General features: G+C 37.1%; 1 protein-coding gene across 1 annotated transcript; it reads left to right on the top strand.

Moving 5' to 3' along the window:
• Positions 1-455: 455 nt before the first annotated feature.
• ANXA1 (annexin A1) lies at positions 456-18,582 on the top strand. The gene is made up of 13 exons (XM_054186783.1): positions 456-586; positions 4,418-4,496; positions 6,679-6,772; positions 7,560-7,654; positions 9,321-9,434; positions 10,058-10,148; positions 11,125-11,204; positions 12,138-12,194; positions 13,606-13,699; positions 14,316-14,411; positions 15,486-15,544; positions 16,449-16,571; positions 17,954-18,582. Exons 2-13 carry the CDS (start codon positions 4,431-4,433, stop codon positions 18,011-18,013), a joined length of 1,029 nt encoding a protein of 342 aa, XP_054042758.1. The 5' UTR covers positions 456-586; positions 4,418-4,430; the 3' UTR covers positions 18,014-18,582.
• Positions 18,583-19,272: the final 690 nt, after the last annotated feature.

The raw sequence follows: 19,272 nt of genomic DNA, 5'->3' as shown, positions 1-19,272 counted from the left end.
GTATTGATATTAAGTTTTAGGCATGTCTTATTCCTGGACCATTTCTTCCACAGGCCCATGTGCGGAAGCAGAGCTAATAGCCACCAGAGCTCAATGAAGTGTGTAAGCCACATTGACTCTTCCCTCCTTTTTCTCTCAAAGTTTCGCTGAACAAAGATATATCTTAATATATTCGCTGAAGTAGTATCACACATGTCAAAACATGAAGGCAGTAACTCAAGTTTAGTTTTTTAACATTTTGACCTTACAATACCAGAAGATTTATGGTAATTTCCTGCAGTGAGGGACGTGGCCATGGCAGGGGAATAGAGCTACTAAGGCATGCTCATTCGTCATCTTTTCCCTTCTGAAATCTGCTCCTGCTTTCTCCAGCACATAGTTTCGCAATGACTTTTTTTTGTGTGGTTCTGTGTTTTGGACAGTACCCAGATTTAGCTGCTGCAAAGAGCAGCGCGTTGCTGGGGCTGTGCAAACATGCTGGTTGCTAGGTGGGGTCTCCCGCGCAGTGCTATAAAAGCATCGCAAGCCCTCTGCTCTCTTACTCTTGACTGTGCCACCCTGAAAAGTACGATTCGTAAGGAAGAAGGTAGGTTTTTGTAGTTCTTTGCTGCTCTCTGTAGACCTGACAAAGTTTTAAGAATTGTACACTGAATTTGTCAAGTGACCTGGTACAATTTTCTGTGGGTTGGATTTGCTGGCATGGGCAAAGATGGGTGTGGGCAGGAGAAATTCTTTCAGTTTTGAAAGGGGTTGGACAGTTACTGCTTTTATTTAATGCATGTAAAGAATTGGGGAAAAAAAAAGCTTAAAAGATTAAAAGTAAACTTACTTGGAGTTGACTGTCTCCTATGCTTTCTCTGACTTTGTAGTAGGCTGCTGTAGAAATCTGCAGTAAAATTGGAGTTGCTGGAAAACTAATGTGCATTGTATAGAAACTTAAAAAAAGAAACAGCTGTTTTTACTTCAACAGTTTGCTGCTTCGGGACGGTAGAGGGATCTTTGGTCATGAAGTGATGAAAGTAAGGCAAAGCAGCCTTTTAGAAATATAAAAGCCAAACCCTGGTTTTGTGGCTAAGAACTTAGGCAAAACCAGATAAATAAGGGCTGTATCATTTGGGGTTTGTTCTCCTAAAACTTTTGACTGAATTTTCCAAGGATGAGATGGTTTTTCTCTCTGATGTTTTCATTCATGTTTAGTAGACTTTCTCACTGTAAAATAAATTAGTCTGTTAGATTTACTGCCTGTTTTTCTGATAGGGTGTAATGACCTTAATTTACATCAAGAGCCTGGTAACTAGCATTGGACAGTAATCAGAGATGATATAACTGATACACTTCATTATACGGGTAAATAAGCATGGAGAAATGGTGTTGTTTGATGAGACTGTGGTGCAAAACTCTAGTTTGTGTCTTTAAATATTTTCAACAAGTATTGAATATTTTCTCAAAACTTTTAAAAAATTGCATATGTCTAGTTCAAAGGTGCTTCTTCTGGGGGCTGGGAGCCAGACAGAAAGCAACATTGCAGTAAATCTTGTGAAGCAACAATTAGGGCTTTCAGTCTGGATCTCTGTTTGGTTTTCCATTGCAGTTGCAACGCTGAACTTTCCAATTAGGAATGATAAAATGCATTCCAATCACAATATTTTTTCAAACTGAGAAATTTTAAGTTCTTGATCCGCTTTGCTTTTAAATGGGATGTTTACAGATTCCAGCCTGGGAAGTGGGACACATGGCCTGGACAATATTTTATTAAACAGAATAACTCTCAAATAGGTATTTGGTATGGCGTAACCACAAAAAAGTGTCACACTTTCCTGTGGTACCTTCTGTTCCCACCACTCTGTAGACTTTATTTTTTCATCTCCCTGTTCATAGACTTTGTCCTGAGCTCAAAAGTAAAGGAAAATATGTCAGAAAGCCATCAGTTCTTCCAATCCTTTTCATACTAAATTAAAATAATTTTGACTGAGTTTATCCCTCCTGGATCTAGGTATTATTTACATGAGCTGTTTGCATTTTAGAGTGGCATGAGTCAAAGCATCGGGAAAGACCTCTATTCTGTCAGGGGGCTGGCTATCTTCCTAGATTACAGTCTCCTTTTTTCTTAGTAGCCATAGTTTCTTATAAAGCAGGTAAACAGTTTTCTGTGTAAGCTGTTTTTTTAACTTTCTGGGCCAATTCAAGCAGAGTTAAGTCTAAAGACTTAGTCTTTAGACTTTAGTCTTTAAAGACTAAAGACTTTAGACTAAGTCTAAAGGCCCCTCTCAAGAGCCATTGCCTACTTTGACTTCTGTTAAAATTACTTTACTTATTTACTAGATGGAAATAGATGGATCTGCATGTCAAATTGTCTTTATTTCAAAAGGAGGAAAAAATATATGTAGTTTTTAAGGCACAGAATTCTTTTGCTGTATCTCCAATTTAAATTAGGATAGACACAAAGGTTTAGAGGCTCAATAAAAAAAGTATCAGTGTACGTTAGCAGTCTTCTGCTCTAGTCATGCCCAAGAGCAGTAAAACCTCTAGAGCTCGGTGTGAGGGTGGGGGTGGGGACAGGCAGAAGAAACTGAGATGTTAGCAGTTCTCAGAGGAGCCAGCTCTACCAGCTTTATTCCTGAGAAGTCTTACTCTTATCAACCAAAACGCAGTTTTGGTCCCACCTCTTCTCAGATCTGGCGCTGAATCTTGTTGCTTAGTTTTAAATGGTTACACACTCCATGAATCTGTTAGTCGACGGACGTATCTGTACATGTCACTGTTGGTGACTCAGTGCATCTAGTATGGAGACTTCAAAATGTTTTTATCCTGCTGCATATGGCCTTTGTTTGTGCTGCTATAAAATGCAGCAGAACTTTAGATACTATGGCACTTCATCGGGCCTCATGGACGACTTCTGTCAATACAATAAGGATGCAGGAGTCACTATAACAGCTTGATAAAATACTGGTTTTAATAGCAGTCTGATCCTCAGTAAATGATGTGTGCATAAAAGTTGATCCTTACAACTTACAACATAATATTCTGACCATTATTTACCTAGATGAGGCCTATTTTAAGTAACATATAAATAAAAATCAGTTTCACTTTTTCAAGCAGCACAGGCGGAGCTGAATTTTGCGCCCTCAGGGCCAAGGGAAGGGCACAAAAGCAAAGGTTTTCTGAGGAAGAGGGAGTATAGGTGACTCCTGCCTTGGAGAGGGGTGGGAAGGGTGGAGCTGGGCTGGAGGAGGGCTTTGGAAGGTAACTGCCGCTTTGTTGGCAGCTGAACATGGAAGTTTCACAGTTTTGCTATAAGGAAAAGAAACACCTGGGCTGCAGCTACACCGCGTGTTCCTAGATGTGCGTCACTTTTAAATGACTACTCTGTGCCTTTTCAATGGGACACAGGGCTTAAGCAAGGCAAATGAGTTTGCAGCATAAGCGACATAATTTTTTATACTCTTGTATATGATCAACATTATATGATCTGTACCCCCCAAGACTGTGGATAGCATCTTGTCTCTTCACACTAGATTCAAAGACACTCCAGTTTACCCAGTAACATTATCTTTATTGTTTATATTGTTTATATGTATGCTTTAAAACTCGCATAGGAATAACATAACAACATAGGTTGTTATGAAGCAACCTATTCATTATTTTTGCATGCGTAATGTCAAACCACATAACCATTGGTCTTTTTTCCCATTCTGCGTGGTATCCTATATAAAAGCTGGACTGATTTTCATTTTGAGCGGTAAAAAGCAAAAATCACTTTTTTCCCCTTCTTAAATGGGCAATGCTCTATTCTTCTGTAGCAATTGGAGGGAATATGTAAGAAATGAGGAACAGCGTAGGTGAAACAGTCAGATTGTATTTGTCTTCCTCAGAAAGAGGCAAGTTGAAGAAATTACTTGAGAATGTATTTGACGAGATAATATCCTTTGTCTTAACATAATACACAATAGCTCCAACCCCAGTAAATGATCAGACGAGAGTACTTATTTACCACTGAATTTGAACAAAATCAAATATTCGATAAGCTAAATGGGCATAGCTGATACATTAACTGATAGGGACATACGGACTCTAATTTGTTTCTGGTAACTTCCCTTTCTAAGTTAATGCTAATGCTTAGGTATTGCCATAGTAAATAAACAAATAGTCCAACTAAGTTAGTGATCTATTTCTAATCGAAAACATCTGCAAGTAGCTAAGGGTATAGGGCTGAACAAGCAATTGTAGAGGATTGCGTCACCTGCCAAACACAAACAAAAGTAACCTGCTTCCAATAGCACAGGCCAACTGCTGCTTGGGAAACTAACCCCAGGAGGTCATAGTTCAAGAGAAAGGTTTTTGAAAATGGGAAACTTTGAGTTGCATTGGTGCTGAAAATTATGAAAAATGGTTTGTAACTAGATGCGTCTCTTCCCAGAAACTCTGTCAACATGGCTATGGTATCAGAATTTCTGAAGCAAGCATGGTTCATGGAAAATCAGGAGCAGGAATGTATTGTAAGTATAATCTCATTTGAGAGCATCATGCTTATTTTCAAGTACTTTTATAAGTGATTTAAAGGCATAGGCCACCAAACATCTCTCATATATTTGAAGGGAAGAAAACCAATGAAAACTCTAGCTGATTAGAACTGGAACACATTTTAATTGCAGCAATAATTTAATATAATCTAATAACCTAGTAAGTCTGGTATCAGATGAAAAATTACTCTCATTTGCATGTATCAGTCTGGTTATAAATTCCTGGTTACTGCAATGAAATTGTAATTCCCAGCGGCCAATCACTGATTTACTCAAGTCATCCCCTTTCAAGTTGGAATCTGATGCACCGGTGTGTGAATGTGTATGAGCATGTTCAGATGACGCACATGAGATAAACAGGGACTTTTAGGTTGAGGTACAGGAAGCCATGAGTTGGAGCTCAGGAATGTAAAGGAGGAACTAAAGTCACTAGTGTATGTCCTATTTTTTGTATCATGTGTCATGGAAGGAGTGGAAGCTTACGGTGGAAGTAGTTACAGTATGTACTAAAACATCGCAGATGATCAGTACTGACACTGATTAGAAGGGAGGCTTGTGGTGCTGAGAAGTCAAAAGTTATTGCACTAGGATGACATGGAGAGTCTTTGTGATAATGGAGTTGATTAAGATACTGAAATGACTGTCAGCAAAGGTAAAGCGGCACACTGTGAAGTCACAGGAGATCATGAAAGAACTTTCATCTTGAAAAAAATTGCACACAGGGGGAAATGTCAGTAAAGTTTTCTGCTCTAGACCTTTGTGGATTTTGTGAGTTTGACTCCGCAACATTTTGGGCATAAACCTTTGACTCCACCATCCTATCCCCCTTGCACTCCCAGCATCCTGAGTCATTCTGGTTGTGTTGGTTACAGACAGTTTTGTATTGCTACTAGATGTTTCTCATGGAAACCAGTATACAAAGACTAACCTAGTATGCCCAGGAAAAAGGCATCAAACCAGTCTCATTCCTTTGTTGGCTTATCACAGAAGTCATTGTGCTTATCACAGAAGTATGCAAGACATTGCTTTAAGTATGCAGTCCTTCTGCTCTCATAATACTCCTAGTGAGAGAAATGGGTGGTGAATTGAATATTTAATTATCAGATGTTAGAAGTGTACAAAATTCTATACAGAATGCTGTATATAAAACATGTATCTGTAAGACCTTGCCATTTGCCTTGTGCTATTTAACTTTAGTGGCATGGGATTGGAAAAAAATAAAATAATGAATTGTTGAAAAAGGGAAAAACAGCATGGATGATTCTGAAAGAGTTTAGCTAAACTATTGTGTTGGGGTTTTTTAATAAAAAATCTCACCATATATCTTACCAAGGAGAATTTTATGTATTTCATCCAAGCATCTTGGGGCATTTTATAGCTTCTGTAAAAAATGGAAACAAGTATGCATCAGTTAGATAGCGCTGTTGGATGCTAGGCCCTTCCAGTAACTTGATTTGTCATGTTGCTGACCTAGGGCAAGCCATGTAATCTGCCACGTAGTGGAATTCATCATCCCTAATTATTCCCAGAGCACTTTAGACATTGACTAGGGAGTGCCTGTCTAGGAGTGGATTCACCTAAGGCAGACAGTGGATAATGCCTGTGAAGAACATGTGGCTTAAGTCTCAAATTTCAAAGAAGTTGGGTAACAGTTCTCCACTTCCTTGTAGGATTGGACTTGAACTCTCTTCCAAGATCTTGCATGCAAGAAGTGCTTGTAGCCTTACATATGAGGCAGCTGAGAAGTCACTTAATGTGATGCACAGTCAGTTGGCATAAGATAAGCAAGGAAATCAGTAGCAGTTCACTGTCAGTGCCTGTAGGATTTAATTGTGGTTTTAGAGCCTTTAACTTTGGACATAATTGCCTAACATGACAGTTAATTTTCCTGTGGAATCCAACTGATTCTGAGAAATAGGTCTTCAATATACGAAGTACTTTCTGTTTAATGTAAGAGGTGTGAAAGGAATAGATCCAATGCATATCCATTACTGAGTCCATTTAGTTCTCTGTAGGTACAAAGCTGTGTATATTCCTTGATAGTCCTGTAATAGGCAATCCCAAATACTTAGTTTATCAAGACATCTAAAACCACTTCATTATAAAAATATTCTTTGGAATGAGGAATTTTATTTATTTATTTTTTTTCCCTCTGCAGAAAAGCTCAAAAGGTGGCCCTGGAGTACAGACATACCCTAATTTTGATCCATCAGCTGATGTTGTTGCTTTGGACAGAGCTATTACTGTAAAGGGTAAAAGGAGCAAATATTTAATCTGCTACATTAGGACTCTTCCTTAGGAAATGTTGAGAATAGCACTGAATAAAATGCCAGACGTAGAGGCAGTGTCAAGCAGGAGATGTAGCTCTGCATTTTCAATGTTTGTCAGTACATCAAATTATGCCACTTGGTAAAGAATCTCAACTCGGATATCCCGATGTTGTATTACAATTTCAGACCTTAATACTACATTAAAGTTCTTGAATATGTTGAAGGAAGGGTTGTAAAAATTAAATTTATAAAAAACAAAAAATATTTTATCATACTAATATTTTTTAATTTGATTTCCATAAAATCCCTGCAAGAGAGAGTGAATATGCTGATAATGTAGTGTATGCATCTGTTGTGCTTCTCTCTTTTAATGAAATTCACATTTGGCACCTTGCCTGTGCTTTGAAACCTTTTTCAATTTGGCTTACTGGGATTAAATGAGTGTGCCATCTAATTCTATTTTATTTTTCCTAAGTTTTTCTGTAGTGCAAATTCTGCAGTTAGAACACTTTAAGACTTTCTATATGAAAATGTAGAAACATAGGTTTCTGCATTCTGTGGGAATCTGTTAATTTGGTTTCTTCACTACATCAGTAGTTGTAAGTCAGTAGATGATTACACTTTTTCCTTTGGTTAAACTTCAGTTTTCAAGAAATCAAAATATGACATAAAGCAAATAATAAAATGTAAAAATTATTATTTGGCTAAATGACGCTCTAGAGTCAGCTATATTTCTAATATATTAGACATGTTTTTTGGTGACTCATAGGTGTGGATGAAGCCACCATCATTGACATCTTGACTAAAAGAACAAATGCTCAGCGTCAGCAGATCAAAGCAGCCTATCAGCAAGCTAAAGGAAAGGTAAAGTATATTCAAGTCAAACTTCAGTTTACACCCAGAGTATCAATGTTGCTCCTGGCTCAGGTGGCACAGATAGCTCTAGCTTCATAACACAAAAAGTTACAGTCTCCTGCCTTCTGTAGCTGGTGAAAACCATAACAAAATGATAATACCCTGCAACTATATTGCCATTGCTGAACCTTTGAATATGGCAGCCACTATTTTGAAGTAAAAAGACAAATTTTGAAGTTCTGATTTTCCATCTTTTTGAATGCCTTTAGACATCCTTTAAATCACTAAATTGCTGGGAATGCAAGAGTTTTCACTACCACCTGGGAGACAGCCTGCTGAGAGAAAGGGAGAGATGGAGAAGGCGACTTGGAGGCATTTCTCTGAATATTCAATCCCAGATAGAATACTAAATAGGATAGAAGGTTGTAGGACCATAATGCTGGTACACAAGTATTTCAACATTGGTATGGGGATCGGTGTACAGGGGCCAGTGTTCTACCTCTGAATGGTAAAACTGCTACTCCCTGGAACTAAGTAGCTTAGAAATTACTGCATGTTTCTGGAAAAGGTTTTAATTGCTCTTACTTTTCTCTATTAAAAATTTTATCCAGTTGAACCTGTAACTTGAAATTGAATTGAAATTACAATTTTACAGTTGCCATACAGAGTTACTGAGCATTTGCTCCTTGGAAAGTGATTCCTTTGATTTTTTTGCTTTGAAACTCTAGGTGTTAACTCTTAAAGACCAACTTAGAAAATAAGTCTAATATCTCATTTTAGCCTAGATTTCCTGTTTTGGTTCAGGAAACCTCACTTGTGGTTTTCACATCCCTCCCCACCCTCAGAGGAACTTCAGCCTTGCAATTATATTTTTTAAGGACCTAAATTAAAATACAGTTTCAAAGACACAGAGAGACAAATGCCGTTAGATTATTAGATACCCTAGTTCCTGGCATACCATCAAAAGCAGAACAGAACTAACTATGGACATAGTGCTTGCTTCTGAAATAATCTCCTTGGTTTATGTATCCTGACAAAGCAGGTTGACCTTCTGACTCTTACAGCCACAGACTTGACACGGACTTGGTGGAGACACTGGCTGTAACTTTTAGTGTAACAAAATAGACTACTGAGCATTTCCAGATAGGAGGTAGAATAAATCCGATATTTTTTTTTTTTAAACTTAAATTTAGGTAAAATTAGGATATAACCTAAATCTTAACTTCAGGACTTGCAGTTTTGTGTAGGACAATATGACAGTATGCCCACAGTTTCCACTGCAAGTTCTGTATCCTTTATGCAATAAATGGATGAATTAAAATATTATCCAGATAAGAAACTCAGTCATAACTATGACAGCAATAGAGTAGTACCTTCTTGTAAAATACAAGAAGCCTATTTTGAGCCTTCTTTTGATGCTGTAGATGTGTGAATAAGGTGGAACTATGTTGTGTGACAACACTCCTGAATACTTACTGAAAAACCCTGACACTTTGATTAATGTAAAGGTGACAAGTTACAATTTTCAACTAGAGCTTCATAATTCTTTCTAGTAGCTAAAGGAATGATGTAGACTAAGATTAATGAGAGATCAGACTTAATTTTTGGACTGTCGCTGAACAACAGCTTCTTAATATTCTTTAGCTTAGTGTGTTTCTTATTCTTCATGTCACAGAGTCTGGAAGAAGCCTTGAAAAAAGTTCTGAAAAGCCACCTGGAAGATGTTGTTGTGGCTCTGCTCAAAACTCCAGCTCAGTTTGATGCTGAAGAATTAAGAGCCTCTATGAAGGTAAGGCAAAAGATTTTGAGAAAAAAACTTTCCTAATGACCACGAATAATTCTCAGGGCCTGTAAGTGACACTGGACTTGGATTTCAAAGCTTGTGTCTACATTTTAACCCCATTTTGTAAAATAAATCTATACTGGTAATATCAGGTAATTACTGGTATACCGGTAAAGAACAAGACCCAGCAGTCTCCACTGAATTTCAAGGTTGGAGGAGATTGGCTGCAAATGGTATTCTTTTGTGAGAATGAACTCTTTCTGCCTTCTGAAAACTGTTTGCTGAGGTAGTGGTAGAACACTATAGTGTGTTTACATACATGTTTGTGTAAGAGAAAACGAAAAGTGAAGGGGGTATTTTTCTTCATAAATTTTACATTCCTATCTTTTACGTGCACTGGTTGATCTCTTTAACTCTTCCTTTGCGTACCAGCCATAGTAGATGTGGTAAAAATTTAATTCCAAAAGAGCAGAAATAACAATATTGCATGGAAGCACAATGTTCATTTTCCTTTCTTGTTCCACATGGGGCTTTCAAAACCAAGTCCATGATTTTCATCTCATTTATGGTCTAAATTTTAAGTTTGTTGTATCAAGTAACATGTCTAAAAATTCAACCGTTTTTATCAGGGGCTTGGAACTGATGAAGATACCTTAATTGAGATTTTGGCCTCAAGAAACAACAGAGAGATCAGAGAAGCCAGCAGATACTACAAAGAAGGTAATTCAGAGCAAGAAAGAAATATTAGTGATGTAAGTCTACAGTAGACACATTACAGTCACAGCTCCACTTCTCAGCTTCTTAAAGCTGAGATGACATTGTAGGATGCATGTGAAGCTTCACATAAGATTGAAGGATTTGCAGGGGAGGAGATCATACTGACTTTTTCTGACTATGTAGATCCCAAAACAGAAGGAAGAGGCACGTCATCACTGCCAGAACTGCAGATGTCTCATGGATTTAGGTGCTTTCTAGGATACAAGCAAAACCCAGTTGCTTTAATTCTCTTGTAACTAAGCCTTGGCTGACCTCTTAAGATCTCACTAGGTTTGAAAAAAAAAAAAAAGATTATTGAGTTAGCAACAGATAACATTACCAGTATGAACAACCAGTGAACTAAAGATGGACAATGTTTGAAGAGGTGACTAAAATGTATTGCAGTCTCTCTCCTATATGTAGTTTACTGCAGTCAATCAGTGTTGACTAATTAAATCATGTTTTCTGAGATTATAAGCTAAATTTTAAAAGAGATTTCCGTTGAAATAGTCTCAGTTAGAAGCTCAAATTAATAGTTTGATTTTTCAGAAGAGTTTTGTGATTGAGTTCAGTGCTGATAACAATCAGAAATAAGAATGAAAGACAAATGGCTCAGAAAAAGTTTCAAGCTTTTGGTTTTTTTGTACTTTACAAGCAAGAGCCCAAGATAATGCCAGCCACGAGACCTTAGTGAAGGATGTTTTTAGCAGATTTTGGGTTTAGCCACCAATTTCACAACATGTCTCAGGGACTAGAGGACATGTTACAAATATACGCCTTCTCTCAAAGCTAAATGAGGGAAAGTATTTCTAGTGGGCATACTTAAGTGGGAAATTAAGAAAAGACTGAAAAAATCACAGAGGGGACCTTTAAAGATTATCTAGTCAATATAGTTGATAACTTTAAAACAAACTATGAATCATTTTTCTTTTGATTTCAGTGCTAAAGAGAGATCTGACACAAGACATTATCTCTGACACATCTGGAGACTTTCAGAAGGCTTTAGTTGCCTTAGCGAAGGTATGCTGTACTTAAGTATTTTGAGTTACATTACCCATAATAAAAAATTAACATTGTCAAGACTATTTTAGAGAAAGACATGCAATAAATAAGAATTTAGGGAATATTTATTTCCTTGCATTGTTTTCTGTTTACATATCTCTCAGATCATATGAAATTGTTCTTAAACAAGCTATGAGATTTTATCTCAAATGCATTTTAAAAACTGGTAATGTTTATTATTGTTTATCGGTTATGTTTTTTAAAACTTTTTTGTGTGATGACTGTCTGTAAGCACTTGAAAAAATAGCAGCAATAATGTCTTGGCAATTGACTAGAAATTGAAAAAGAAAAAATGCTTACAATTAGAGAAATAAACCTTTTGGCTTGCTGTTACGATATGTTTCTAATAATTAGATGGTGGGACAGGGGCAGGGAGCTAACAAGTGGACAATGTGTTTTGTGAATTTATTTTCAAAAGGAGGTGAGTTTAAATACTGGAGCTGCCCAATAAAAAGACCCTTTAAAAATGCATAAATACTTGATTCCATGATTGTTGAGTACATGTATATGAAGCCTGTACATGCACACGAGATTATTTTTTGATACATCTGTGTGCATCATTTTGATTTTCAGCTTTTGGTTTCAAACCAAATTGAAAGGAATCTATTGAATGGTCATCATGGAGCAAATCACAGCTTCCAAACTGGCAACTTCACATTAAGAAAGAGTATTTCCTGTGGACTTCAGAAATACGTGATCACTTCAGAAAAGTGATCTCCAATTTATTAGCAAATACAATGGCTTTATTCAAGGAATGATTGGCATAACTCTATCTATTTGTAATTATGTATTAAGTTATGTATGAGAATGCTAGGGTGGAACTCTAAAATGATGAGTTTTGATTGAACTGAATGATTGTGAGTGCCAGTGAAATTCTGTTTATTTATGTAGGCTGACCGATGTGAAGATTCCCATGTGAATGATGAGCTTGCTGACAATGATGCCAGGGTGAGATCATACTTCATCTGACTTACTTTAAAACAAAACAAAACAAAACTTTTAAAACTTTTAAAACTGTAAACTTACGGAGTTTACAAACTCTAGCTGTAAATGTTCTGCCTGAATCTTATGCACGGCAGACCTAACAGAGATTTGTATGTTATATAGCAATCTTTTCTGAGGGGATACTATTTTAAAAAGTTCATGTAAGCTTCTGTATCTGAAGGAATTTAAATCTTCACCCTAATATTTAGCTTCAGAAACATTTTTGCAAGACTTCTTTGCGTTCATGTAAAGTGTGCAGACCATTTGAAGTGGATGTCAACAATTGGAGAAATTAGACACATTCTTCTGTTTATAACATAGTTCTTGAATTGAGGGACAAGGGTGCGCTCAAGTATGTGCAGAACCAGCTCCCATACCTTCACCAGTGTGAACTCTGCAGTATGTTAGCTATAGCTATTGCTTTACAATGATGAACCTTTCAAGATTATTGGGTAAACCTCTCAGTCATTTTCTGACTAATTCTGAAATAAGCAACTCATCTTTCCTTTATTTCTTCCACCATTAGTGTGACCATTCTTGTTAAAATCTTGCTAAATCTTAGCAGTCTTTCCTGAGTTTTCACCTATAAATTCTTACATCACTGATACAATTTAAATGTAGATTGTTTTTAAACCATTTTTTTAAAAAATACAACCAAGAAAACACCATTGAGCAATACTGCTTCTATTCCTGCTACATAAGGAGTTTAGTTTTTTCATCAGCCCTAGATATGAAAGGTCAGTAAATTAATACTCTGCCTAAGCTCAAAAGTTCAATACTGTTCCTCTTGGTATGGAGGGAGTTTTGTTAAATCCTCATTGCTGCGGTGTGGAGGTCTTTAATTATTACTTCTAGAGAGGTTTGAGGAGGTGAGGAAAGTGAAGGAGGCTGATTTAATTCTTACTTTCCATTAAAGTCACTTGTGGAAAGACCAGGAGTACTTGGTGCGAAGGCTGCTCCTTCACATTTGTCCAGTTAATATCAGAGATAATTTTGTTTGTCTGAAGAAAGCTTGCCTGTGTTAAGCTCCCACACAGCCTGTAAGCATATCATGATACGTGCATAATATCCTTGTTCAAGTATGTAATATAACCAGGAGAGCTAGATGTTGATCATAAAATGTCTAAAAATACGTTTTGTAGCTGCATAGTGTTCTTTAGGTACTATTATGACATAACTAAAATATGAAGTATTACTTGTAGAGCTAGAGTGCTTGAGGTTATGTAGAGTTCTGTTATGGATTGTTGTCAAAGGCTAGAGTTCATTAGTGACAAGCAGTGACCTACCTTTGGCTGGAAGCCTCAGAGATACAGCGTTCCTCTTTGAGTTTTACTATACTGATGTTAACTTCACTGCTTTCTTTTCTTTATGACAGGCCTTGTATGAAGCGGGAGAAAAAAGGAAAGGAACAGATATTAATGTGTTTGTTACTGTTCTTACTGCAAGAAGCTATCCACATCTCCGAAGGGGTAGGTTGGATGAAGCTGTGTTTCAAAGGAATTGTATTTTGAACATGGTCTGCTCATGAACTCAGAGAAAATATAGATTATCAAGACGTGACTCTGACTGCTGCAAACGTTTTTTTAATTGGGCACATGCTTACTGACTAAGGGTGAAGTTGGCAGCTTGGCTGTTCTTTCCGTACTAGTGATGAGCAATATCATTTAGGTTGTTAACAAAGCTATTACCATGAAGCCTCACATGGCTAGTGATCACAAGGGATCTGTGTGACAGGGGTTCTGTATGCCCCCCAACATGGTCTTGCTCCTCAGCCAGTTTGCCCTGGGTAGAAGGACATCACCTAATGTCACGGGCTCCAGTGGAGTCATTGGAACACCTCTGTCCCTATCAATGGGAACATGAACACTACCATCATAACAAAGTCACGTTCCTTATGCTGACTCCACCAGTCCATGGACTAACACTGCTATTTACGCTGTGCTGACTGAAGAAAATGAGCAAGATGGTTTACAATCAGTAATCTCTGTGCATTGCTGCAGCAGCGAGGGCAGAATAAGGCAGAGGCAATGCAGGGAGGGTGACGTATCTTCATCACTGTCACTGAGGTTTTTTTCCCTTATTTAGTCTTTCAGAAGTACACCAAATACAGCAAGCATGACATGAACAAGGTACTGGATTTGGAGCTGAAAGGTGATATTGAGAACTGCCTAACTGCCCTTGGTAAGTGGTTCTTCAGATTGTAACCGGGTATATGTACAGACCATATGAAAACTTACTTCCGTTATGCTTGCTCTGACAGGAAGCCATTGGTGGGCTTACCTTGCTTGATTGAGAAACTTGCTAAATAGTACTTTGGAAAATCTAGTCTGAACATAGTGATTTAATTCAGTTATTTAATGCCAGTTAAAGCTGATGAGTGAGTAGAAGTACCTCTCCTTATATGTAGAGTGGTCTTTTAAGGAGAACAGATGTATCGTCAGTGTAGGAAGATCTTTACAGGAAGTTTATATGCCAAAAAGAGCTGTCAGAGCAGGCACAATATGTATCAAAAATCCAATAGTTTTGAACCTGTCTTCAAAAAAAACAAAACCAAACCCCCTTCTATTAATTTTATTTTTCAAAGACATGTATAATACATGATTATTAAAACTATAACTAATTTACTTTAGCACTTTTGTTCAAGAAAATATTCTTATAAGGTTTGTGATAAATGTGTATACTAAACCCCTTAACATTACTTGTCCTCATGAACAATAAGGTGAGGCCATGACTCACTTAAATCACTCTTATCAGTGAATGAGGGCTGGAATCAGAAACCAGACACCCATCTTGTTCTCAGCTTTTGTGTCAAGGTCAAGCTCACTTTGCGTAAAAGAATGAGTCCCACCAGACCACTTTTAATATCAGAAGTGGAGGGCAAGTACTTAGTACAACTTGGTTTACAAAGCATCAGATCATAACCCCCAGCTCTGCTGTAGAAGACACAAATGCTTTCACAATTTTCTTCTTGGGAACTGCAACAACTTTCTTAATTTTGTGGCAGTAGACTAGGGGGCGCAGTCTTGTAACTATTCTCCCCTGATTGAATTGCTTTCTGAATAGGCAGAGGAAAGGAATTGCTACTTCTCCCATGTTTTGAAGAAAGGTAATAAAGAAGTAGATAAGTAGGATATGCTGGTAGGAACACTGCTATCAGCAGTGACTGCTTTTAAAATGTTTCCTTTCCAAACTTTTGCCTTTTGTTACTAGCTATGTGTATAACAGATGTGACCTTATCTCATTGTTTCATTACAGTGAAGTGTGCCACAAGCAAGCCAGCTTTCTTTGCTGAAAAACTCCACTTGGCCATGAAGGTAACATAAAGAAAGAACTTCTCTTTGTAAACATGGGGTGCTTTGAGAGATGAAAATTAACAAGTTAGCTAGAGGTCTGTAAGCCCTTTGTGTGATGGAAAAGGACTGCAGAAGGAAATTCACTGTACTTCTCTCTGTCCTTCTGTTCTTCCCTTTGAAACCTCTGAGTGCCTTTCCATTGGAGGAGCTCTTTGTTTGCTATAGTGTGTTCAGGAAGGCATCTGTCCATTCACATGGACATCTTTTACTCTAGACAGTGATAGAAAGCTAACTGGAACTTTTCTTATTTATGAAATTGCAAAAATATTAGGGAAAAGTAAGTAAGAAAGCAATTAGAGATCTGGACAAAAACCGTGTAGAAGCTTAATCTTTGACAAGACCTCTGTGGTCCTTGTGGCAAAGTTGTTGAGTGAGGCAGATGAAGATCCTGAAACAGTCTAATGTGCAGATATTTTCATAACTCCTGTGACTTGGTTAGGAGCAGTATGTGAAAAATTGAGTGAATCGTTATGAAAATACGGTTCATTGCACTCTTTAAAAAAAATACTAAAAAAAGGCAGTGAAGTCTACGTTGTCTCTGGTGTCTAGCAAACATGGTCAAGGACATGCCTCTTTTTAGGAAACAGATAAATGTGTAAAAAGGAAATCCAGGGGTGGAGGTAGCCTGTCAGAAGTGAATCACGCTCATAAGGAACAGAAGGGGGATGTGAGAGGACTCCCTCATGAGAGATGTTAAAGGAATAGGATGTGCGTCTTGTACACCTTCAAAGTGATGGATTAACACACAGAATTTTGATTTAAAATGTTTAAATGACATAAGTAGCCTCTTTTCTTTTTTATTTTTTTCTTTTTTTTCTTTTTTCCTTTTTCTTTTTTTCATTTTTCCTTCTTTTTCTTTTAACAGGGCTTTGGGACAAGGCACAAAGAGCTCATTAGAATCATGGTTTCACGCCATGAAGTGGATATGAATGAGATCAAAGGCTACTACAAGAAGATGTATGGCATCTCTCTCCGCCAAGCCATTATGGTAGGTTTTTCAGCCAGGTAATGTATGAAATGCAAACAACGGAATGATTTTGGAAATTCAGTAAATGTTTCGTAACTCTTCTGCTCCTCAGTCACCCGTTCGTCCTGAGTAACTCCTTGTAGCCGAGTAATTCATGTTCGCAATGATCCATATGCTGGTAGAATGAATTCATTTTCTGGGATCCATATGCTGGTAGAATGAATTCATTTTCTGGGACAACGTATTTGTCATGAAAGCTATAGCAATTTGTTAGTAGTGGTGCATGTCTCAGGATATCATCTTACAGTAGAAACCAAGAGTTGAATGGAAACGACAATATGCCTGAGTTCCTGTGCTTGGGCAAATATAAGGTTCATTGGCAGGAGAGTGGAAATGATTACATTGACAGCTTTATGGGAGATATGTGATGCAACTGGCAATTTGTTTTTAACATTTGAGGTATTCCTGAAAATATCTTGTTAACTTGACATTTATTTGGCCTGCTTTCCAGGTAACTTAAATAAAAATATCTTTTTAAAGGGGACAGACCACCCAATGTATTTTCCAGAAAATTTAAACTAGTGAGGGACTTGAACAAGGCTAAACTTGCTTTGTGGAGACTAGTAGACTACACTAAAAAAAAAAAAAAGTCTTGATGGGAGTAGAAACATGCTCCCTACATCTATCAAAATACCTTTTTGATTTTTATTGGTGTCTGCGACTTTTTCAGGTAGGTGCCAAATAGTACTTTTATTCTTCCATCATGAGTGTGTGTGATCTGTAATTTGGTATGTAGTTACATCACCTGATTTTCTTCCAAAGTAAGGATTGCATCCAAATGGCTTGAGGCGTAGTTTGGCTACACTGGATAATTCATGTGTCTCTGCAAAGTAGATTCAAATATGAGAAAATACAGGGTGTAATAATTACACTGCATACGTAATGCATATTATTCATTTTTTCCAAGTTGAATATGCAATACTATTAGCCTGTGTTTGAGATAATCCTAGATATAATGTGTATAGTGTTTTAATATTACTGAACATGGGACATTGCTGGTCAAGGAAGGCATTTTCATTTTATATAGAGAAGAACAGCTTAAGCTCCTGGACAGATAGAAATCTTCTGTGCTTCTTTTCTTTCTTTATGCCATGAGGCCTACCAGGATTTTTATTGGCCTCTGCTCCACTCTGGAAATGAATATGTTTATTTCTAGGTCATACAAATAATTTCAGTGAGGATACTTAGTTCAAGCTCAGTCTGTGGCTAACACATATGTGCTATCAAATGATTAATTTATGTGAAGGAATGATGTATGTACATGTATGTATGCATACTGAAATTTATTTCCCTTGAGACCATTATCCTAACAATTGTGTTTTTTTTTATTTTTAAATTGACAGGATGAACTCAAAGGGGATTATGAAAACATCCTGGTGGCTTTATGTGGAAGTGATAACTAAGTTTCATGTTTGTGCAATGCACTCAAGCACTGTTGCTGAAGGTCTTTATATTTACCTCAGCTGTCTATATAATACAGGCTTTAAACAGTAAGGTTTCTCTGGAATGGTACTTAGTCCATATGTATTATGTCAAAAACCTGTAACCTGGAATGTATTTTTTCAGTATCTTTATTCTGAATGGCGTTCATATCTCTTGCTGCCATTATTTATCCAAAGTCAAAGAATGCCCCTAATTTTCTATTTGCTTGATTAATCATGAAAAAGGCAAAGTTTTTATCTATGCAAAGCAAATAAACTTTTAAAAAGAAAACTGATCTGTTTCAAACTTTGTATGTCCTTTGTTGCTTTTCTGCATTTAATTTCAAGTTATCTGCATATAGTGCATGAGAGAAAAAGCAGTAAATAACTTAATAATCAAAAAAGGATGTAGCAGTATCACACACCATAGCTGAGCCTGTACCTTTCCATTTCACTTCTGCTAGGGTTTATGAAAGCCAGATGTAAGAAAAATAACTAAAGATCACTTATTAAAAAAATGTAACAATATACAAAAGCTAACACTATCTCTGTCTTGTTCTTTTTCATTTAAATTCCAGAGCAAATAAACCTGTTACCTTTTTTACATAGGAAAAGAAAAAAAAAATGAAAAAAATACTTCTCACAGCCCATGTAGGACTTTTATCTTTTTCCTGATGAGTTGTTTAATTTTTTTATATCGTCTGCAAAGTGAAAAAACTACTGTCACTACCCCTATTTTGGACAGAGTTCATACCTGGCATTACTGTCCTGATTGTGCCAGATGCTGTACAAATGAGCCCTCAGGTGCACTTGTGGAAGTAAGGATTACTTGTTGGTTCTCTGTTACATGCAAACACTGGTCTTTGTTATGGTGGCCTCCAATTACTCATTTGAACAACAGTATGATAAGCTATTGGGAAATCAAAGGTCATCTTGGCTAATTCATGTTAAACATTGCAGGCCCTCTTTGCTTCATATTGGGATGATCTAGGATAACAGAACTAGGTGTCTGGAAAAGGTGAAGTCTTATTCTAGAAGAAACATTGGGATTGCTAGAGCTGGAGAGAAAATTCCCACGTGCCTTCCACAGGGCCAAGACTTGATGTACCCCAATTATTTTCCAAGATCTATAGTGCCCACCCTACCATAATTTACTTTGTTGGTAGTCCTTATTGTCCCCACAGGATAAGACGAAGAGAAATTCCAACCAAATTAGTTTATGGGACATATACATGATAGTA

Source organism: Rissa tridactyla, chromosome Z, assembly GCF_028500815.1.
Source record: "Rissa tridactyla isolate bRisTri1 chromosome Z, bRisTri1.patW.cur.20221130, whole genome shotgun sequence".
Taxonomy (NCBI): Eukaryota; Metazoa; Chordata; class Aves; order Charadriiformes; family Laridae; genus Rissa; species Rissa tridactyla.
This window is presented reverse-complemented; position numbering and strand designations above follow the sequence as displayed.

Excerpts from the sequence above, each read along its gene's own strand:
- ANXA1 (XM_054186783.1), top strand. The coding sequence starts at position 4,431 with ATGGCTATGGTATCAGAATTTCTGAAGCAAGCATGGTTCATGGAAAAT. Across the intron at positions 4,497-6,678 it reads ATCAGGAGCAGGAATGTATT|AAAAGCTCAAAAGGTGGCCC; the intron begins GTAAGTATAATC and ends TTCCCTCTGCAG. Across the intron at positions 12,195-13,605 it reads TTGCTGACAATGATGCCAGG|GCCTTGTATGAAGCGGGAGA; the intron begins GTGAGATCATAC and ends TCTTTATGACAG.